The 22,752-nt window shown below is 45.7% G+C and overlaps 2 protein-coding genes across 3 annotated transcripts in view; both read right to left on the reverse strand.

The window, feature by feature from the left end:
• The window catches only part of LOC121271367 (transitional endoplasmic reticulum ATPase-like), a 47,860-nt gene extending 41,405 nt beyond the window's left edge, over positions 1–6,455 (reverse strand). Inside the window, exons 1-2 of one of the 2 annotated variants that reach the window (XM_041177333.1) lie at positions 6,297–6,455; positions 858–969 (exon numbers count right to left, since the gene is read on the reverse strand). In XM_041177333.1, the coding sequence (XP_041033267.1) occupies positions 858–969; positions 6,297–6,313 (129 nt within the window). In that variant the 5' untranslated portion in view covers positions 6,314–6,455. Of the gene's footprint in view, positions 1–857; positions 970–6,020; positions 6,057–6,296 lie in introns of those variants that run through there. The other variant, XM_041177334.1, reaches the window with a different exon arrangement.
• Positions 6,456–9,986: 3,531 nt separating this feature from the next.
• Positions 9,987–21,345, reverse strand: pgls (6-phosphogluconolactonase). The gene is made up of 5 exons (XM_041177357.1): positions 21,022–21,345; positions 15,710–15,817; positions 14,951–15,052; positions 12,576–12,716; positions 9,987–11,811 (listed from the first exon to the last, which is right to left on the reverse strand). Exons 1-5 carry the CDS (start codon positions 21,304–21,306, stop codon positions 11,677–11,679), a joined length of 771 nt encoding a protein of 256 aa, XP_041033291.1. The 5' UTR covers positions 21,307–21,345; the 3' UTR covers positions 9,987–11,676.
• Positions 21,346–22,752: the final 1,407 nt, after the last annotated feature.

Consider the following 22,752-nt stretch of genomic DNA (forward strand, 5'->3'; position numbering starts at 1 on the left):
AAAATATTGAGGTTAGTGCTGGAAGTACCTTAAGGACTGTTGGAAATAATTGAATCATCCAAAATTCTGTTGCCTGTATTCAAACTCACATCAACTCCCACAATGCCCACTGACTTGCATTGTCTCTTGGTCCAGCAATGCAGGAATAAATATCAGCCAGGGCAGCAGGGAGTACTCCCCTGCTCTTCTCCAAAAACGGTAGCCCATAGGATCTGTTACACCCACCCAAGGAGGCAGATGGGGCATCAGTTTAATGTCTCATCCGAAAGACAGCACCTCCGACAGTGTAGCACTCCCTCAGTACTGCACTGGAGTGTCAACCTCCAATTTTGTGTTCAAGTCCTGGAGTGGGACTGAACCCAGGACCTTGTGTTTCAGAGGCAGGAATGCAGCCTCCTGAGCCAAGGGTGACAAAGCATCCTTGAATTTTAAATCACACCGCCATCAGTGGCCATGCCTTCAGCAACCTAAGCCCTAAGCTCTGGAATTTCCTCCCTAAACCTTTCTGCCTCGCTATCTCTCTCTCTCCACATTCATGGTGCTCCTTCAAATAACCAAGCTTTTGACCACCTGTCCCAATATCTCCTAATGTGGCTCGGTGTCACGTTATGATCCTCATTATGTTTATGCTCCTGTGGCATTTTACTGCATTAAAGGTGCTGTATAAATGCAAGTTGTTTATTATCTTTGATAGGTGGAGTGTGTTACCAGCATTTTCCATATTTCCAGTATTGGTCTATGTTGAAATGAATGACCCTGTTTTAACTATCTTGGGACCCGCTCCTTTACACCAGTAAAGCAGCCCTATGTACTCAAACCACTTGGTGCACTGGCCGATGAGGGTGAGAGATATTTACCTGGGACAGTGACACGATGCTGCTGTCATCATTAATGGCCTCGTCCACAATGAGTCGGTTTGGCCGATGTTTCTGTTGAAGTATGGCGGTGGACACATCCTCCTGCTTCGTGCTGTGGAAAGGAGGAGGAGAGAGTGGTTAGCCAGCTGGAACAGGTCAAAGAGCCAGCACAGACATGATGGGTCAATGGCCTCCTTCTTTGCTGTGTCATTCTACGAGGAGTGACTTCATCAGCTGGGTATATTCTCACTGGAAAGAGACAAGGCTGAAAGGCGATGTGATTGTTATATTTCCCAGTTTTAAAGGGGCTAGTGGACCATGATGACCATTTCACCTTTCAGAAGCAGAGGACACAGCCCGAGTGTGAAAGGCTAAATTCACAATTAATCCGCAGACACAATATTTTACGGAGCCACTGGAACTTGCTCCCTAGGGAGATGCTGCATTAATTCAGTCAGATAAAAATTAGAAAATTTGAAAGCTTTGGGTTCCTCGTGAATAGTCCGAGACATGTCATGTGGTGAACGTGGCTTTGGGAGGTACAGGTAACTTCGGCGATCTGGTTACCAAAGCTCTCCACCACCCGGGGGGTGGGGGGGGCGGTTGTTGTGGAGGGGGGGGTGGGGGTTTCCTCACCTCATGTTTGGGTCTGTTGTAAACATCAGTGATCTAGGTTGATCACTGTGATTAGGCAACAACTCTGTCAATGTATCGTATGTGAATACCAGGATGGTTAGAAGGCAAACTGAGTGGACCCTGGTCTTCATCTTTCAAATCTGGTGTTCCTGCATCAACACTTGTGAATAAAGGCTCATTCAATGAACTGTCAAGTACACCAAAGCTGAGCATGTACTATGATGACCAGTGGGAGAGCCCATCCGACTGATAATCATGCAATTTGACTGTGGTGTGGTTAACTCACTTATCACATACATTGGGACCAAAAGCATAGGGTGTACATCACTCGGTACGAGTTTGAAACTGGCAGCTCAACCTCTGATGGTTTTTTTATTCATTCATGGGATATGGACATCCCTGGCTAGACCAGCATTTATTGCCCATTCCTAATTGCCCTTGTTCAGAGGGCATTTAAGAGTCAACCACATTGCTGTGGATCTGGAGTCGCATGTAGGCCAGACCAGGTAAGGACAGCAGATTTCCTTCTCTAAAGGACATTAGTGAGCCAGATGGGTTTTTACAATAATTGACAATGGCTTTGTGGTCACCATCAGACTTTGCAATTTACTTTTGTTAATTCCAGATTTTTACTGGATCTAAATTCCACCATCTCCTGCGGCAGGGTTCGAACCCAGGTCCCCAGATCATTACCCTGGGTCTCTGGATTACTCATCGAGAAGCGATATTACTACACCATCACCTCCCCCAACTATAAGATGAGCTCCGTTGTTCGGAGGCAGACAGAAAGAGAGAGAGCGAGAGCGCAGGAGAGAGAGAGAGAGAGAGAGAGAGAGAGAGAGAGAGAGAGATGGTTCATATTTTTTTGTCCATTCAAATGGCTGCTCTTTTCACCCCCCCACGCACCAATCAGCTCTAAGATAGAAGGGCAGGTTGAGTGGCCTAGGCTTATACTTATTGGAGTTTAGAAGAATGAGGGGTGATCTTATTGAAACATACAAGGTTCTGAGGGGGCTTGACAGGGTAGATGCTGAAAGGAAGTCCCCTCTCATGGGGAAGGCTAGAACGAGGGGACACAGTTTAAAAATAAGGTCTCCCATTTCAGACTGAGAGGAGGAGGAATTCCTTCTCTGAGGGTCGTTAGTCTGTGGAATTCTCCTCCCCCCACCCCCCCACAGGGTCATTGAATATATTCAAGGCTGAGTTAGACAGATTTTTGATTGATAAAAGGATTATGAGGGGTAGTCAGGAAAGTTAAGGCCACAATCAGATCAGCCATGATCTTAGTGAATGACAGAGCAGGCTTGAGGGGCTGAATGGCCTTCTCCTGCTCCTATTTGTTTTGTTACCCAGTGAGTGGTGCACACCAGCTCTGAAACTGAACATGATTTAAGCTTTCCAACCATTGCGAGTGGATTCCATCGGTCAGAAAGTGACTACTGCTTCAGCCCAGTGGATTTATAGGCTTGAAAAAAATGAAAGTTATTTAGAGAGAGAGACACAACATATCCAGTGTCTCTATTCTACTTATATCACTATGGCGATTGCTCCGAATGCATCCTAACCTCAGGCAGTCCTCATCCTCAGTTTAGTGTTACTCGTGACATTTTTCCCGATGCTAATCTTTCCCTGGCCTTTAAAGTTGTTGAAACTTCTTTGTTACAAGGGATGAGACCAGAACCGAGAGGTTGTAACTATCTAGAACAACTGTACAGGCTGGGTCTCTACTCTAGGAAAACAGGCTGAAGGCTGACCTAATAGAACATTAAAATGATGAAGGATTTTGACAAGAGTAGACATAGAAAACATGTGAGAGATCCTAAGTTTGAGGTCATAAATATGGTGGTCACCAATAATTCCAAAAGGGAGTTCAAAAGATGCCGCTTTACCCAGCAAGTGCTAAAAACGTGGAACTCGCAACACACTAGTTGAGACAAATAGTATATTTTTTTTATTATTCATTCACGGGATGTGGATGTCACTGGCTAGGCCAGCATTTATTGCCCTTGAGAAGGTGGTGGGTGAGCTGCCTTTTTGAACCGCTGCAGTCCATGTGGTGTAGGTACACCCACAGTGCTGTTAGGGAGGGAGTTCCAGGATTTTGACCCAGTGACAGTGAAGGAACGGCCGATATATTTCCAAGTCAGGATGGTGAGTGACTTGGAGGGGAACTTCCAGGTGGTGGTGTTCCCATATGTCTGCTACCCTTGTCTATCTGGATGGTAGTGGTCATGGGTTTGGAAGGTGCTGTCTAAGGAGCCTTGGTGAATTCCTGTAGCGCACCTTGTAGATGGTACACACACTGCTGCTACTGTGCGTCAGTGGTGGAGGGAGTGAATGTTTGTGGATGGGGTGCCAATCAAGCAGGCTGCTTTGTCCTGGATAATGTCAAGCTTCTTGAGTGTTGTTGAAGCTATAGTCATCCAGCTAAGTGGAGAGTATTCCATCACACTCCTGACTTGTGCCTTGTAGATGGTGGACAGGCTTTGGAGAGTCAGGTGGTGAGTTACTCACCATAGGATTCCTAGCCTATGACCAACAACACTGTAGGCATTTTAAAGGGAAGCTAGATAAGAGAAAGGAATGAAGATACATTGAAGTGTGTAGTCACTGTTTTAATGTAGGAAACAGCTGCCAATTTGTGCACAGCAAGCTCCCATAAACAGATAATCTTCCATAATCTTAGAGGTATTGGTTGGAGTGAATATTGGCCAGGTAACCAGTTAAGCATCCTATTCCTGGCTGAGGGATATATAACTGCATGAGAATAGCTGTTCATGGTGACAGCCAATAAAAATCATCTTACATGAAGCACTTTGGAGACATTTCAGAGCTTGATAGCGTACGACATATAGATGGGCGTCTGTCTAATTATATAAGTGAAGCTGAGATACAGGAGGAATTACTAATGTTTTGTCTTATAACAAATTTGTAAAACAAAAAGCAATTTCCCTTCCAGTTTTCTCCACTTAAAGTGCTGACTCATGCCAATATGCATTTATACAGAAACCTAGTGCCCCCTAGTAACCTTGGTACACACTGCATGGTCAGTCAGTGAGTGATGTCAGGCTATTCAATATGGTTCCAGGAAAGTCTGAACAGGTTGGGGCTCTTTTCTCTGGAAAAGAAAAGGTGGGGTATGACCTCAGTGGTCTTTAAGATTATGGAGGGGTTTAATAGGATGGGGGGGGGGGGGGAGGTGGTGATGAATCCAAAACCGAAGGCCATAAATAAGAGATAGGCACTTATAAGGTCAAGGCTATGTACAAAGATTAGTGTCATGGGACTGATTGGATAGCTCTTTCAAAGAGCTAGACCAAACACGGTGGGCTGAATGGCCTCATTTTTTTTTACTGCCTCTACAATAGAGAAAAACAGAATTACCCAGAGAGTGGCAAGAATGTGGAGTTCTCCAGAAGGAGCAGCTGAGGCCAACAGATGTTTCTAGGGGGGAAGCTGGATAAGACATGAGGATGAAAGGAATATGTTATATAAAAACAGAAAGTGCTGGAAAAGACTCAGCAGGTCGGGCAGCATTCTGTCAAGAGAGAGAGAGAGAGAGAGAGAAAGAGAGTTAACGTTTCGAGTCTGGTTATGATTGGTCAAGAATATGTTGGTTGGTTGGCGGTTGAGGGGGTGAGGGTGGAAGTAGAATGGGAGGAGGCACGAGTGGAATCTAAACAGTAGTATGTCATAGATGAGCAGCTGTCCTTTTTTTACTAACAGGCAGCTTGATGTGCATTCTTGATCATGGACAACTTAGAATTATCAGAGAGCAAAGCATGATTTTCTTAAAAAAAAAATTCAGGATTAAGATCATCAGGTTTTAATTTACAGCCCAAAAGGAACACGAGGGAAGCAGGTCTGTTGCTGACATGCAGCAGGTTGTGGATGGGGAAGCTAAATGTGGCGTTGATTATAGCCTAAGCACGGGCCAGAGGGGCCGAGCGGCCGCTTTGCGCCGCAAACTGCAGGTCATTCTGAAGTTACGCAATCGGGAATAAATAAATATCCGACTGGCTAACTGGAGAATGACACTGCCGGAGTCTAACAGGCCTGAAAACAGGTCAGTAATCTCCCCATTAAACCCCCACAAGCAAATAGTGCACTGTAAGCGGGGGAAGCGCTGAAAAGACATTTCATTAAAAAAAAAACACACACACAAAACAAACAAACACACAAACAACAACAAATGCCTGTGAATTTTTTTTTGGCTGAGTTGCGGCGTCCGAGCCCGGATAAATAAATAAAAATAAATATATCTATATATATATATATATATATAAAAATTCTGATCCAGCTCCCCTCTGGAAATAAACAGCAACTCCGATGACAGCATGTGACTCAGGCTGCAGGTCAGAGGATACCAGAACAAACTTTACACATCAAACCGCTGATTAAAAGACAATAAATAAACACATAAATATCAATATATTAATGTATTATATATATATAGAGAGAGAGAGAGAGAAACACTTGGAGAGACACAGCGACAAGGCAGGAGGAATCTGTGTTCTCTGCTCCAACCTCCAACTCAGCTCCATTTCCGGGCAACATTGCGGTTTAGTTAAAGTCCCATTTAACACAACACGTTCCCAAAGTCATCCACCTATTACTGCTGGGTTTATAATCACAGTATAGTCAAGGCTCCCGGGCAACTGCTATATCACCAGCGAATATCCATAAATGGCCATCTCTTTTATTCGGTGCGCTTCTCCAAAAAGCCTGCGCTGGGCTAGACCCAGGTAAAAAAAAAATCTAAAAAGCCAAAGAAACAAGTAAATTGAAGCTGAGAATACGTACTCTCCTGATTTTGGCATGGTGATTTCTCTGAACGAACACAGCAGGCTTCCAGGATATGGTTTTTTTTAAAGAAAATCGTCCTTCCCCCTTTTTTTTTTGTTGTGTGTGTGTGGTACTCGCACTGTTCCCTCTCTCTCGTCTGGCTTGGCTGAAATGTCAAATTGCTCAGTGCTTAGTCACATCTATCTCCCAGCTGCACTCAGCCTGTGTCACCCACCCATCCACCCCCCCTCCCCTCCCCTCTCCTTTTTTTTTAAACAGCGAGGAATCTCTACCAACACGGATAGGCTGGCAAAGCCTGGAGAATAGAATCGGCGTCATGACCCAATTCTAATTGTCAGCTTATAAAATATATTATCAGGCTTGTTTGTCTTTGCAATGCCCCCAAACCCTCTCTCTCTCTCATACATACATACATACATACACACACACACACCCTCCCCCTGTCTCTATTTCACGTTGCCCATTAGGAGGGATTATATAGAGTGACTGACAAGAGGAGGAAGGATTGGACGGTATGTGCATGCAACAGAATCTGAAGAGGAATGTGAGTTTGCAGGTACCAAGACGTTTGAAAATCAATTCATGAACACAGCGGAGAGAGGATTAAAGTGGGGCAGTTTCACCCCCCGCCCCCGCAACCCCCCATGGGTGTTCAGAATTTGAAAATCCTGTTCAGCATTACACTCCCTGCCCCACACGGCCTTCTGCAGAATCAAATCCACAGCTTTAGCCTCCTCCCAGTATAATAGCAGAGCTGGGTGAATGTTTTCCAGGTTCATTGTGGGATTTTATACCGTGTGTGGAGCTTAACTTTTATGGTTTGGGCTCAGCTTTCCTCATGTTCCAGAGCTGACACATCATTACCAAAGCCAGATGTGGACCGTAACACCTTTTGAACATCTGTCAGAAGACCAGCGAGCCGTCTCCTCTACATTTTTAAGCTCTGAATCTCTCCTTAAAGCCTCGCTCTTTGACCAGGTTTTCAGCCATGTGTCTTCTTTGGCTTGGTGTCCATTCTTGTTGGGTACACTCTGGTGAAAGCCCTTGGAATGGGATATTTTGCCAGGTCAAAGGTCATATATAAATGTAAACTTTTATTTTTTTTTATATGCTGTGAGCATTGTATTTTTCTGCGTTTCCCTGTCATTCTCACTCCTTCCTCCGCGCTCTGTCTTTATGGAACATCCCATGTAAACAGAAAGGCCTAACTGGAATCTGAATGTTATCTTTCCCCTCTGCCTAACACCAACATTAACAACCAGCAAATCACTACCCACCCCAAGCCCAAGACTGAGGGGGCGACCTGATATATTTTAATGGTAGCCGATAGTTTGTGTCGTGTTGATCAACTCTGTGTTAAGTACAGCCCTGGTGGGGCTCAGGAGCCCCACTCTCGCATGACAAGTCTTTGCTGCAGAGCATGACAGCGCGCTGGGAAGGTGCACAATTTTCTGTTTTCTCTGGGCCTCTTCTCTTCCAGCTGAGCTTTCTGGTTCCGCTCGCCTCTTGCAATGCCTCTCCAAGCAGTCAGTCTCCAGTGGTCATGGCCATCAGCGGCTGCCTCCCAGTTGTCAGTATCCAATATCCGCCATCTTTCATATCTGGCTTTCAGATGGCTTTGAAGCAGTGAGGTGCTGGCGTAGTGGCATCGTCACTGGGCTGGCTTACTGGACCCGGGGTCCAGAATCCCACCACGGCAGATGGTGGAATTTGAATTTAATAAAAATCTGGAATTAAAAGTCTAATGAAACCATTGTCGACTGTTGTAAAAATCCATCTGGTTTGCTAATGGGGAAGGAAATCTGCTGCCCTTATCTGGTCTGGCCTACATGTGACTCTAGACCCACAGCAATGTGGTTGACTCTTAAATGCCCTCTGAACAAGGGCAATAAATGCTGGCCTAGCCAGTGACATGCACATTCCATGAACAAGTAATAAAAAGGTGGTGAGCGGCCAAGCCAGCACAAGAAATCGTTGGCTTAGCAATGAGTGTATGTGTACGCTGATGGAATTAATATGCTTTAGGACCTACACCAATTCCTCAAACAAGATGCTCCTTAAGGCTCAAAACACTGAGATTCCATACCCAAGCCCCTCCTCTCCTCAAGCTATTAGTCAGCTGTTCCAACGTCTCCTCGTCGTATGGCTCAGCATCAGGGTTTGCTTGATGTTTGTGTTGGAAACGCTATATAGGTGCAAAATTAATGTTGTAACTTACAAAAAGCGCCAGCACAGCCACAAAAGGCTGAATGCTGTATGAACGCACCAAAGATAATGGAAACAAGTAACCCTCGAGACAGTGCGACATGACCATTTTGTCTGGAGAGATGGCATGGGAGACAGATAGTAGGCACATGATACAAAAAAAAGACACCACCGAGCAAACCCTGCTTATTGTAGGTTGACTGAAAACCTGCTTCGCACAATTTTTTTTATGATGCACAAGGAGGTGAAACAGAAAGATTAAGGGCCCAGCCCAGAACGAATTACATCAGTTGAGTTGTTGAGAGACCACTGGATTAAATGAACCTTTATAGAAAGTAGCTCAAATACTCCCTCAGCATGGGGAACAGGTGGGCCAAAGAAATCCTGTGGAATATAAAAGTTCCTTCCTCTTTGATAAAGGATTCCTCAATGATAAAGCAATTCAAATTTCTGGGCACGTTTCTGAAAGATGCTGTGAATCGTGATAAAGTTCTTTCATCGATAGAAAGCTCTTTCGTAGATCTTTGATGCTAAGTCATTCTTAAAAACACGGAAGCATATACCACATAAGGCACAATGTACCAGGAATATCTCCTTATGACGAGACTCAAATACTATGCTTTTCCTAGGTCAACTATAGATCAATTTTGCCTCAACAGGTCCATGGGTCAGTTAAAGCGGTCAGACTGCTCACATTATTTCTGGCTCTTTATCCGTTTCGCCCTATTTCAATTCTCATATTGGATCACTCTCTCAGTCGAGTCCCAGTATGTGCATCTTTTGAGAGCTGTGCGATCTTTCAGAAACGTGCCCAGAAATTTGAATTGCTTGGTCATGGAGAACAAATCCTTTGTCAAAGAGGGATCACTTTATACACCAGAGGATTTCTTGGGGTCACCTGTTTCCCATGCTGAGCAAGCACCTCACGTGCAACTTACCGTCAGAGGTCAACACTAAAACCTTCCTAGAGCTGCAAGATCTTTAGAATTTGCCTTTAATTAAGTGGCCAGCTCAGTCCACACATGGAACGTAAATATCACTTGGGCTGAATGGCCTCTCTCGGTGTTGCAGATTGAGTGCAATATAGTGCATGCTTAATTATTACAGCCTTTAATATCTCACTGCTCCTGTCTCCTTCTGTGTTTTATTCAGTGTGCAAATAAATTCCTTGCAATCTTAGTCTGCAACAACTTGAACTAGTGACAGATTATTTTGCACTTTCAGAAGTTTGGAGCGCAGCCCATGTATTTCCCAGGACTATGGGTTAGTTGTTAAAACCGGTCATGATAACCTATACACAGTGGTGAATAAAAGATGCACGTTTTGGTTCAAAAGGGACTGTGCGCTTTAGGAAACTAAACCTGGACGAGAAGATGAGCGTGGGTGGTAGGAAGTGTTGGAGCCCGTGAATAGAGACTGAACGAATAATGAAGAACCGGTTTCAGGGGCAAAATTTTTGGAAACAATGACAGGACAATTCAGAATAGTACACAAAGAAGATTTATTGTCTTGCACAGTACACTGTTAATAGTTTCCCAGATTACTATTTTTCCTTTAGCCTGATTTAGCCAATGAGCTACCTCAAAGGCAATTTGTGCCTTACATAATAACTAGTTAGCAAGCTCATATCATATAATTGCATACCACCGCCCCTCCCACACCCCCAATCAACACCTCGTGGTAGGTAATAGCAAAAAATGCTGGAAAAACTCAGCAGGTCTGGCAGCTTTTGAGGAGAGAGAAACAGAGTCAATGTTTGGAGCCCAATGTGACTCTTCTTTGAAACTCAGTCATATTGGACTCAAAATGTTTAACTCTGCTTCTCTCTCCACATATGCTGCCAGACCGGCTGAGTTTTTCCAGCGCTTTCTGCTTTTATCTCAGGTTTCTAGCATCCACGGTACTTTGCTTTTATCCTGAAGGTAGATAATTAGTAACTACTTCCAGGTCAAAACAGAAGCAGGGGATGCCAGCCAGCCATTGGATTGATTTGGAAAAGTACACCTCCTGTCTTTGAAGTTAACATAAATTTTAAGCTGGGTGCTCACGTTTGTCTAGCAGATGTCTGGTGAGCTAGCTCATTTGGGGTTCGGTACCCAAAGTATCAGATTATATATCACCCTCCCCCGAAAACCACGGTCAATTAAACATGCAACGCAGTTCAGACATGTACAACCAGCAAAACGCATAGAAGTCCAGCTTAAACTTTGAAACTGATATAAAATTTCCTCTTAAGTGTTTGGTCCATTACTGAACAATTTGTCTATCTCATAACGGTTCAGTTCAGTGAAACAGTTGCAAAACACGCACTGACCCTCGTCCAAATTGGCATGCGTGTGGCTATAAATCCCCTGCTTTTGTACGGGCAGGTACTAGTGCGGCAATACAACCTCACCCTGACTCACTGTCTGCTTCCCAGTTTCGGACGTTGGACCCAGATGCTTGCAGGACCCTCAAGTGATACCAAAGAAGGTGCTTCAGGTAAAGGGAATCGCGCCTCACCTCATACAAGACTTTACACAACGTGGCAAGAACTTAACAAACACCATAACTTGGATTGCGGGCAAAAAGGAAATAAATTAGATTTTAAGTTAGGACCCCACTGAAAGAACAGAAGTTAGAAAGTTTACTTAAAGTAACTGAAAGCCTTCATTCTCCAATTTAGAACATGTTTTAAAGACTTCAGTGATTTCACTAAGCTTTGGTTCTTGTTTGAGAGAGAGCATTTTCTGCAATTCTCTGCAAGAGTTTGAAAAGTGGATTAGTTACAAGTCAACAAGCTGATATGTTCCATTTTGGGAGGCAACCGGATGTGTTTTGTTTCTAAATGAAGCATGCAGGCTGGGATCATTAAACCAAAATATTATAGGCCTGAGCGCCTCAGGAGACTTTTTACATTCTGATGTGTGGATCCAAGGCAGCAAATTAAAATACTCAGCAGGTCTGGCAGTGTGTGTCCAGGGAGAAGCAAGAGTTAACGTTTCACATCAATAACCTCTCGTCAGAACAGCTCCCATTCACTTACACCAGCAGTTCTGATGAAAGGTCCTCAACGTGAAACATTAACTGTGTCTCTCTCTCTCTCTCTCCACAGATGCAGCATGTCCTGCTGGGCAGTGCCAGCATTTTCTGTTTTCAGTTCAGATTTCCACATCTGCAGTATCTTCCTGGTCTATACCAATGCCCGGTCCACCTTGATGGTCAGCTTGCTTGCTGCAGCTTCATCAATAAGCCAGTGTACCTCACCCTTCACTGGCTGGATACGAGCAGCAGGCAGTGGGTTTTCATTGTGACCTTCTAGAATGTCCTAGGTAGAAGACAATAGCAAATTATTGAGAAATCTAGTTCCAGGTTACTCCAAATATTAATGTTGGAGCATTCTGCTCTGTTAATTAGTCCACATCTAAAACCTGGGAAATTTAATTTAAACAGCTAAGGGGTTTTAAATTTCAGCTGCAACTTCAATCGTCAGTGCAGCACATCATTGAGACCACGGACCATATAAGGCTCATAAAACAAAGTGGGCTGCAAATCTTTGGTTAGAAACCCGCTTAGAATAGTGTGTTCAGTTCCGGGTACCACAGCTCAGGAAGGACACATTGGCCTTAGAGTGGGTGAAATGCAGATTCACCAGAATGATTCCAGGACTTAGGCTTAAGCTATGAAGAGAGGTTGCACAGTATAGGTTTGTGTTCCCTTGAATAAAGGAAATTAAAGGGTGATTTTATTGGGGCCTTTCAGTTAATTAAAAGGTGATCTCATAGGATAGACTGAGAGAGAAACTATTTCCTTTGGTGGGGAGAGTCCAGAACAAGGGGAGCAGAACCTTAAAATTGGTGCTAGGCCATTCAGGGGTGATGTCAGGAAGGGCAGTGGAAATTTGGAACATTCTCCTCCAAAAAACAGTTGAGGTTGCAGGCTATTAAAAATGTCAAAAGCAAAACTGACAGGATTCTGTTGGGCAAGAGTAGTAAAGGATATGGAATTGAGGTACACATCAGCAATGATCTAACCGAATGGTGCAATTTACAGGTCAATCGACCTCTTCTGTTTCTAAAGGCAGCTTCTTACCTTTAACACAGCAGCCTTATTCTCACCGGTCACCACAAACAGAGCACAGCGTGCTGCATTCAGCAAAGGCAGGGTCATGGTTATACGCTTCGGTGGTGGTTTAGGCGAGTCACTGATTGGAGCAATGATCTTACTTTGTTCCTGTTCCAAAGAAGAGGCAACACTGCATTAACGGAGGCATTATAACTCTCGGGTTAGAATCAGCAGATCTGTATCACTATCAATTGGAAAGACTTCAAAAGCTTATCTTGTTAATCCCGACCCTTCCCCCAGTGAACTTAACTCTTCTTTGTCTATTGAAAGAAGGAATTTTCATTTCTATAGCGCCTTTCACCAGCTCGGGACATTCCAGAGTGCTTCACAGCCAATGAGGTACTTTTGGAAGGCAGTCATTGTTGTGTTGTCGGGAAGGCCTGTGTGACAGTGGAGTAGTTATTGAGCTGCAGTGTGGCTAACCTGCTCCAAAACCCAGCCAGTGCTGCTCTGTAGAAGGTACCAGGTTTCTCAAGGTGGTTGGCTCCTCATATTCCTCCTCCCTCATTGCTGGGAAGAGGCTGGTCTCAGCCTTGTTGGGCTATTGCTCACTAGGTAGAACTCCTGCCTCAGAACCAGAAGGGTGTGGGTTCAAGTCCCACTCCAGAGAATTTAGCTCCACAATCCAAGCCACCACCCCCACACCCTCCAGCTGCTACTTCTTATGGTACAGCAACATCCTCTCTGACACAGACCCTCCCTCGGGTGAGGCAATTGCAAAGGCCACAAAAAGACACATTTGGTTTATTGTCTTTGAGGATCTGCATTAGCTGTGGTTCATTGGCCTTGCCTCAGAGTCGGAAGGTCGTGTGTTTAAGCCCCATGCCAGTGTGCAGAATCCAGGCTGACATTCCCCGTGCAGTACTGGAGGAGTGCTACAGCGTCAGAAGCGCTGTCTTTCAGATCTGAGATCAAAGTGAGGGTCCCTCTGCCCTCTCACATGGACATGAAAGATCATTTAGTACTAATTCAGAGAACAACAGGAGAGTTCTACCAAGTGTCCTGGGTAATATTTATCCCTCAATCAACATCACATAAACAGGTGATCTGGTCATTATCACATTGCTGTTTGTGGGAGCTTGCTGTGTGTAAATTGACTGCCATGTTTCTTATATTAGAAGTGGTAGTCACTATTGTGAAGTATTTCATTGACTGCAAAGTGCTTTGGGACACCCTGAGGTTGTAAAAGGCACTATACTATAGCAATGAAAGGCTGTTTTGTTTCACACTGCAGCATAGTTGAGATGGGCAAGTTGTGGATCTGCTGCTTGTGAAGCAGGAGGAACAGTTGTCAAGTCAACCACTAGTATCCCACGGTACAACACAAAAAGGGACTCAATGGGTGTTGGCCAGAGACTTTGTCTTTTTATGAAGACTTCCAAAGGCAGGAAGCAGCTACAGCTCCCAAGTCAACAAAGGGGTGAAAGGTTATCAGGGGTAGGCGGGAATGTGGGGTTACAATCAGATATTACACTCAGATCAGCCATAATCTTATTGAATGGCAGAGCAGGCTCAAGGGGCCGAGCGGCCTCCTGCTCCTAATTCGTATGTCAAGAAGCAAGAGGGGGAAGGTAAAACACCAGGATACCTGATTGTAACCTGCTAAGCCTTGCTAAGACGTGTTTGTGGGCATGCGAAGGCTGAAAAGCTGAAAACAGGATGGGTCTCAACCTGGTCAAATAATTTGCTGACCCTCAGTGCCCAGACTGACGTGAAAAGAATGGCCACTCAGGCAAGTTGGCAGTTCCCCAAAGTATCACTGTCTTCAGTAAAAGAGAGGGAAGAAACAAAGAACAACATTAAGTATTTACAGTACTGCATCCAATCCAATGGGTCCATGCTGACACCATGAGCCACCTCCCAGCCCTTCTATCTCTTTCTCCTCATACCCTTATCTAGTTCTCGTTAAATGCATCTATGCAATTCACCTCAACTACTCCTTGTGATAGTGATTCCCACACTCTCAGGAAAGACGTTTCTCTTCAATTCCCTGTTAGAGTTATTGGTGACTATCCTATATTTATGGCCCCTAGATCAGATCTTCTCTACCCCATTAAACCCTTTTATATTCTTAAAGAGCTATAATCAGGTCGCCTTCTCAAGGGCAATTAGGGATGGGCAATAAATGCTGGCCTAGCTAGAGATGCCCAAATCCTGTGTGACAATGAATCAAAAACAAACCCTCAGTCTTCTAGAGTAAGAGCCTTAGCTAAATATCAATCAACTAATTCAGTTTAAATATGAATAGTTTAAAGAAATGAGCTGTTTAGCCTGTGATCTTATGAGCATGTTTCACCCATTTCCATGTGCTTTTCCTTCCAACACAATGGTGTTTAAGTTACCTGCAGAAGGGGATGGTCTGGGAACAGAGAGCAAGTGTGTCCATCGGGACCGATCCCCAGGATTAGCAAGTCGAACACTGGTATGTTATCGCCTGGAAACAGCTGGAGCAGAAGACACAAAGATCACAGTGTTAAAACAAAACACTCAACCCAACCACACCGATCACAAGAACCCGGCTATGATCAAATTAAGATGTAAGTAAAGTGGAGTGGAGTGGAGTTCTGAAGAATCTCATCACACATTCAACCAGCAGCTGGATCAGAAGCGGTGGATATAAAATTCCACAGTGCCTTTAAACGATGGGCTCTACAGAATAAGTGATCTGAAAAGCCAGGTCCAGTTCAGTGATGTTTTAAATCACTGCTTACAGCATGTTTTTTTAAAAAAAACACACCACCAGCACTGACTGTGTTATTGGGTTATTAAGACAAGACCACGCTGGGATTTTTGCTGCAACGTGAATGGAGTTTCAGCTTTGGCAAGTTGAGTGTGATATGTGTGCAACAAGTGAGAAAACTAAGCGTATTCCACCCTTGGTACCAGTGCTGGAAGCACTCAGCAGGTGGAGGGAGGGAGGGACAGAGAGACTTCCAGTCAATGGTTTCTTCCTTCGCAGCCCCCTTAACCTTCCAACCTGAAAAGATGGGGTTTGGGGTGGGGGGGCTTAGTTTCCTGTTCCCTGCGAGTTCCTGATCAGTCCTTTTATACCACAGCACGGGAACACCCTACATATTTTCCATGCTTGTTCAGTCTAGTACCTCTCTCAAACTCTCCGCATACTTGTCTGCTGCCTCCTCCACAGAAAGCGTGGGATTAATTGCGACCACATGGTTATTAGGAATGGAAATCTTGGAGAGTAGATGTTTCTGAAATAGATATTGCAAATGGTTAAATGTGATGGATACCAGCCGGTCGCAGGGAAGTCATTCACGGACAATTAAAATGCAGCAAGTGCAAATATTGTTCTGTTCATCTAACAGCCAAATCTGGTAGCTCTATTTGTATAATCCTTAGTTTAGATGTTCTGTCACTGCCTCTTCTGAAGACTAATGCGCTGCGGTTATAACAATCTATTGATAAAAATAAAACACAGAAACTCACAATAACCTGCATTTATATACCCCCTCTAGTAAAACATCCCAGCATGCTTCACAAGAGTATCATTAAGCAACCTTTGATACCAAGCTCCATTTGGGTATATAAAGAGATGATCAAAAGCTTGGATAAAAAGGTGTTTTGGTGAAACAGAGAGAGGTTTTGGGAAGGAATTCCAGAGCTTGGGGCCCAGGCAGCTGAAGGCACGCTCGCTAATGGTGAAGCAATTAAAATCGGGGATGCCAAACAAGAGGAGCGCTGAGAGGGTTGGGAGGGCTGCAAGAGGTTTCAGAGATGGGGAGAGGCAAGACTATGGAAGGGATTGAATCTCAAACTGTCGGAAATACAAGGCAGGCATTAACCTATCTTTTCCCTTAACTGAATTAACTGCTGTGAAACTGTTTGATCACCTCTCAAAACACCAGGGTTACTGTGAAACAAATGGTGTCAAATTCGATCTGCAGCAATTAAGGGCCTGGGTTAGGAATACTTCCCAATGGACGGGCGGGAGAGGGGCGAGACAGTTCATTTTGGGATTAAGTTGACAGCCTTAAGATGGTAGACCCGGAAGCTTGGAACAACACATTGATCCTTTTTCAGTAAAGGAGGTAACTAGATGCTGGATTAAGCCAGGGCCACAGTGCTCAAGGACAGTCACTGACTGAGCAGCTCATTATCACAACCTTGTGGTTGGGTGAATAGACTTATCATAGGATGCGGGTGTCCTTCCCACTCAGCTCCACAAGGAGGTAGGATGTCCTTAGGTGGATGAGGGACAGGAAATGTAAGAATTCTTGTAAGCTGTTCAATGTTTGCTTGTTCGAAGTCCAACAAGTGCCTTTTGCACAAGTCAGGAGAGGGAGGGAGGGGGTGTTTTCATTGGGTCTCGCCAGCCTGAATCTAAATTCTCAGGGATTGCTAAGTGGAACAACTCTACAAATATCTGCACTCCAGATCAGCAAATGGAAACTTTACAGATGTGCACTGCTCGGTACACGCCCAGGGACTCATCAGTGAAATTAAAATGTGTCCATAGCAGAATAAAACTTGGCACAAGGGAAAATTCACTGGCTTGATTTTCTCAAGGTCCGAGATGCAGCTAACTGGGGTGGAGTGCAAATTGCATTGTTAACCATGATGAGTGACATAACTGAGTTTGACCATTAGCCCAACACCATTCTCTCCTTTATAGTGAGTGTACCCCATCTTCCCTCTAGGGTGAATGTAAAGGATCTCATGCTGCCACATCGAAGGAGAGCAGGGGAGTTTGCCCCAGTGCCCCGGCCAATATTTTACCCTCAATCAACATTATCACATTGCTGTTTGTGGGAGCTTGCTGTGCACAAATTGGCTGTTGTGTTTCCTACATTACAACAGTGGCTACACTTCAAAAAGTTACTGTGAAGTGTTTGGGATGTTCAGAGGTCATGACAGATGCTATATAAATGCAATCTTCCTTTTAAACGAATCACCAAGGCAGCTCACCACCACCTTAAGGGCAATTAGGGATGGGCAATAGATGCTGGCCCAGCAAATCCCATGAATGAATAAAAAAAGTGCCTCAGTTAAATGCCTCTCTCAAAAGGTTAAGAGCCAAGGGTGTAAAATGCAAGGCCAAATAACATTAGCCATCATTAGACAATATTAGCAGCTAGGGATTTAAGAACCTGTATTTTGGTCAGGAATAAACTGTGATGAAAGGAAATTTTCAATACCATGAGATCCTGAAAAAAAGATGATTATCTTTGTAAAGGTGAGGATGAGTAATTAGGATAGAGTTTTGGAGGGTAAAGGTCAGGAGAGCGCTGGGCATAGCAGACTTGATAAGACAAATAAAGAGGACGGAATCTAGAGCCCACAGAACTGCTCATGACACACTTTGCTTCAAAATGACTACAAGTTGCTCAGCCTCTTGCTTCTGAGAGCAGATGTGGCGTCAGGAAGGGAGTCACAGCCAAGCACATTGAGGAATGAAAATTTAAAATGGAAAGCAGATGGAGTCAACTTGAGCCAGTACCCTCACCCCTGCAGCTTCCTTACAACAGCCTTAGAGACATGTCTAGCCAGTCCGCTGGGAATGGACAGCCCTCCCCATGGTATCTAAACCCGAGGTCTTGTGGCGCAGTGGGTAGTGTCCCTGCCTCCAGGTCAGGAGCTCAGAGTCCCACCCCAGGACTTGTTGGCCAGGGAAGGTATGGTCATAACGCGACCAAACAGCTGGAGTATCAATAAGTGCAAAATACTGCGGATGCTGGAGTTTTGAAATAAACACAGAAAGTACAGGATAAACTCAGCCCTGTCTGGCGGCATCTGTGAAGAGAGAAACTGAGTTACCGTTTCGAGTCCTTATGACTCTTCTTTGCAACCTGGGCATGAACCTGCAAACCTGTCCCAACACACGCCAATGGCAGGTGGTAAAAGTGGGAGAGACTCCTGGTTAGCCATGCTGGATGTGGAGTGACACCTCTCAAGCTATGGCCTCTGGCTTCAGGCTAGCGACCCATGCCAGAAAAAACACACTATGGAAAACAGACATAAGCATTTGCTGCGTCTACCTCCTGCGTCACGAGACATGGGAAGTCGAAATCTAATCTAAATCTGAAAGTATCTTGGAATTAATTTTCATAAAGACTGATCAACGGTCCCACCATCAATAATCCCAACTCTCCCAAATCATCAATTTGCCAAGTTTCCCACAACTATTGATACTCCCAACTCCAGTCCTTGCAGGTTGCTAGTGCCTTAAGCTCCGTTTTTAAACAAGATCATTCTTTTATTTTTATTTCACTGAAGGGATCTGGGCTTCATTAACTAGGCCAGCATTTATTCCCATCCCTAATTGCCCTTGAGAAGGTGGTGGTGAGCTGCCTTCTTGAACCGCTGCAGTCCGTGTGGTGTAGGTACACCCACAGTGCTGTTAGGGAGGGAGTTCCAGGATTTTGACCCAGCGACAGTGAAGGAACGGCCGATATATTTCGAAGTCAGGATGGTGAGTGGCTTGGAGGGGAACTTCCAGGTGGTGGTGTTCCCATCTCTCTGCTGCCCTTGTCCTTCTAGATGGTAGTGGTCGTGGGTTTGGAACGTGCTCTAATGAGGCTTGGTGAGTTCCTGCAGTGCATCTTGTAGATGGTAAACATTGCTGCTACTGTGCATCGGTGGTGGAGGGCGTGAATGTTTGTGGGTGTGGTGCCAATCAAGTGGGCTACTTTGTCCTGGATGGTGTTGAGTTTCTTGAGTGTTGTGGGAGCTGCACTCATCCAGGCAATTGGGGAGTATTCCATCACACTCCTGACTTGTGCCTTGTAGATGGTGGACAGGCTTTGGGGAGTCAGGAGGTGAGTTACTCGCCACAGGATTCCTCGCCTCTGTCCTGCTCTTGTAGCCACAGTATTTATATGGCTAATCCAGTTCAGTTTCTGGTCAATGGGAACCCCCAGGATGTTGGTAGTGGGGGATTCAGTGATGATAATGCCATTGAGTGTCAAAGGGCGAAGGTTGGATTCGCTCTTGTTGGTCTTTCCCCATCATTAATACTGCTAACTGCAATCTTATTTAGATGTGTGCGCTGTGGCTCAGTTGATAGCACTCTTGCCTCTGAAATCACAAGGTTTGGGTTCATGCCCCACTCCAGCATTTGAGCACAAAAACCGAGGCTGACACTCCGGTGCTGTACCGAGGGGCCATGACATTGTCTCTCAGATGAGTAGTTAAACTGAGAGCCCATCTACCTGCTTGGATGGATATAAAAGATCTCATGGCGCTATTTTGAAGAAGAGCAGGGAAGGTATCGCTGGTGTCTTGGCTAATATTTACCCCCAAAACAACATAAAAGTAGACTATCTGATGATTATCACATTGTTTGTGGGGTCTTGCTGCAGGAAAACTGGCTGCTGTGCTTCTGACATTACAACAGTGACAACACATCCAAAGTACTTCATTGGCTGTAAAACGCTTGGAGATGTTCAGTGGTCGTGAAAGGCGCTATATAAATGCAAGTCTTTACCTTCTCTTTTCATTAACACTAACCCCGATTGTAAACTGGACCACAAATTCCCGACCTCAGTCTTTCCCAAATCACTAATACCCCCAAAGATTGCCTGGCCATTAACAGACAGCTTTTCCTGGACCATTAGTTCTCAATTCCAGGCTATCCCTGATCATCAATCGCCCAGGATCAACACACCTGCAGTATTAAACACATTTATCAATGTTCATCATAATATATAATTCTCACACACCACTTAAAGCCCCCCCACCCTGAAACTATTGCCCCATTAATACCCCATCCTGACATCATTACTCCATTGATACCCCCCACGCTGACACCATTCCCCCACGAATACTCCCCACCCCGACACCATTCCCCCATTAATACTCCCCACCCCGACACCATTCCCCCCATTAATACTCGCCACCCCGACACCATTCCCCCCATTAATACTCGCCACCCCGACACCATTGCCCCATTAATACTCGCCACCCCGACACCATTGCCCCATTAATACTCGCCACCCCGACACCATTGCCCCATTAATACTTCCCACCCCGACACCATTGCCCCATTAATACTCCCCACCCCGACACCATTCCCCCCATTAATACTCGCCACCCCGACACCATTCCCCCCATTAATACTCGCCACCCCGACACCATTGCCCCATTAATACTCGCCACCCCGACACCATTGCCCCATTAATACTCGCCACCCCGACACCATTGCCCCATTAATACTCGCCACCCCGACACCATTGCCCCATTAATACTTCCCACCCCGACACCATTGCCCCATTAATACTCCCCACCCGGACACCATTCCATTAATACTTCCCACCCCGACACCATTGCCCCATTAATACTCCCCACCCCGACATCATTCCCCCATTAATACTCCCCACCCGGACACCATTCCCCCCATTAATACTCCCCACCCTGAGACCATTGCCCCCGCCCCCGCCCCCTGTTAATAGCCCCTTACCCGGTACAGGCCGCAGGTGCTGTCCGGACTCTCGAACGGGACGAGCCTCTCGTCGCAGAAGCCGAGGACCCAGCGGCTCCAGGCGGCGCCGGGCGGCTCGGGCTCCCGGACAGCGGCCTCGGGCAGCTCGGCGGCCAGCAGCGGCACCAGGCTGCCCCCCGACACGGCCAAGGCGAAGCGGCCGCGCTCCCGCACCGCCGCGCCGGCCTGAGCCAGCAAGAAGCGGCCCACGGCCGGGCCCAGCTCCCGGGTCGAGGGGAAGACGCAGACCCGCGGGGACAACATCCCAACTCGCTCCGCTGGCCAGACTCCCCGCCTGATTGGCGCACGCGGGGGTCAATCACCCAACCGCCCCACCCGATTGGTTAACCCGGCTATCACCCACCCAACCCTCCTTATTGGTTAAATCGACTATCATCCGCCCAATTCCCCCACGCTGATTGGTTTATTGCGCTGTCAATCACAGCGTGCTCCAAAGCGATTGGACTGCCGCGGCTTCGTTCCATCCGCCTATCGCTGGACAGTTCATTTCCTCACGTTTGATTGGCTGAGCTCGCGGCGTCCCAACCCCAAGTCTAATCTGATTGGGGTTTGGTCGTCACCCGAGCGACGCCCGCCTCCTATTATCTCTGATTTGTAGAGACGGATGCCAATCGTCAGCGCAAACAAGCAATGTCATGCAGGAAGTGGTCCTTCAGCCCATCCAGTCTGTGCTGCTCCTTCTATTCCCACACTGGGCACTTCCTATTGCATCTGCCCCATCTCAGCATCCCTTTCTACTCCGTTTTATGGAATATTGCTGAAAGGAGAGACACGTCGCCGAAGCTTTTCCTCGCACACTCCTCAGGACAAAAGCAAGAATGCCAAATTTCAAACAGTCACAAAACAAAAATAGGAAATAGTACTGATTGGTTGGGAAGTCCACTCTGATTGGCTGAGGTGCTGCCAGAGAGAGAGCAATGGGGAACTATAGCACCCCACCCCCTACCAGTTCCTGGATAATTTAAAAGTGGCATAAGGATTGAACATGTTATTTTGTTTTTTTTAAATTCATTCACAGGATGTGGGTTTCGCTGCCTAGACCAGCATTTTTGTTTACCCCTCCCTAGTTATCCTTGAGAAGGTGGGGGCTGAGCTGCCTTCTTGAACTGCTGCAGTCCATGTGGTGTAGGTACACCCACAGTGCTGTTAGGAAGGGAGTTCCATGATTTTGACCCAGTGAAAGTGAAGGAACGACCGATATATTTCCAAGTCAGGCTGGTGAGTGGCTTGGAGGGGAATTTGCAGGTGGTGGTGTTCCCATGTGTCTGCTGCACTTGTCCTTCTAGATGGTAATGGTCATGGGTTTAGAAGGCGCTGTCTAAGGAGCCTTGGTGAGTTGCTGCAATGCATCTTGTAGATGGTACACACTGCTGCTACTGTGCATTGGTGGTAGAGAGAGTGAATGTTTGTGGATGGGGTGCCAATCAAGTGGACTGCTTTGTCCTGGATAGTGTCAAGTTTCTTGTGTTGTAGGAGCTGCACTCATCCAGGCAAGCGGGGAGTATTCCATCACACTCCTGACTTGTGCCTTTTAAATCAGTCCGTATAAATATATGTCACTTCTAGCAAGTGTAAATAAGCCACATTTTAAGATCGATTATCTTAAACTGGCTGTTAGTGTAGTTATTAGCACATTGGCACTCAGGATTGTTCAATAAGTAATCAGTCTTCAGCTATCCTGCCCTTCAA

Source organism: Carcharodon carcharias, chromosome 30 (assembly GCF_017639515.1).
Source record: "Carcharodon carcharias isolate sCarCar2 chromosome 30, sCarCar2.pri, whole genome shotgun sequence".
NCBI classification, from domain to species: domain Eukaryota; kingdom Metazoa; phylum Chordata; class Chondrichthyes; order Lamniformes; family Lamnidae; genus Carcharodon; species Carcharodon carcharias.

Coding starts and splice junctions, on each gene's coding strand:
- pgls (XM_041177357.1), bottom strand. CDS start 21,306: ATGTTGTCCCCGCGGGTCTGCGTCTTCCCCTCGACCCGGGAGCTGGGC. Junction 15,053..15,709: donor ATGCGGAGAGTTTGAGAGAG/GTACTAGACTGA, acceptor CTTCTGCTCCAG/CTGTTTCCAGGCGATAACAT. Junction 11,812..12,575: donor ATAAGGCTGCTGTGTTAAAG/GTAAGAAGCTGC, acceptor TCTTCTACCTAG/GACATTCTAGAAGGTCACAA.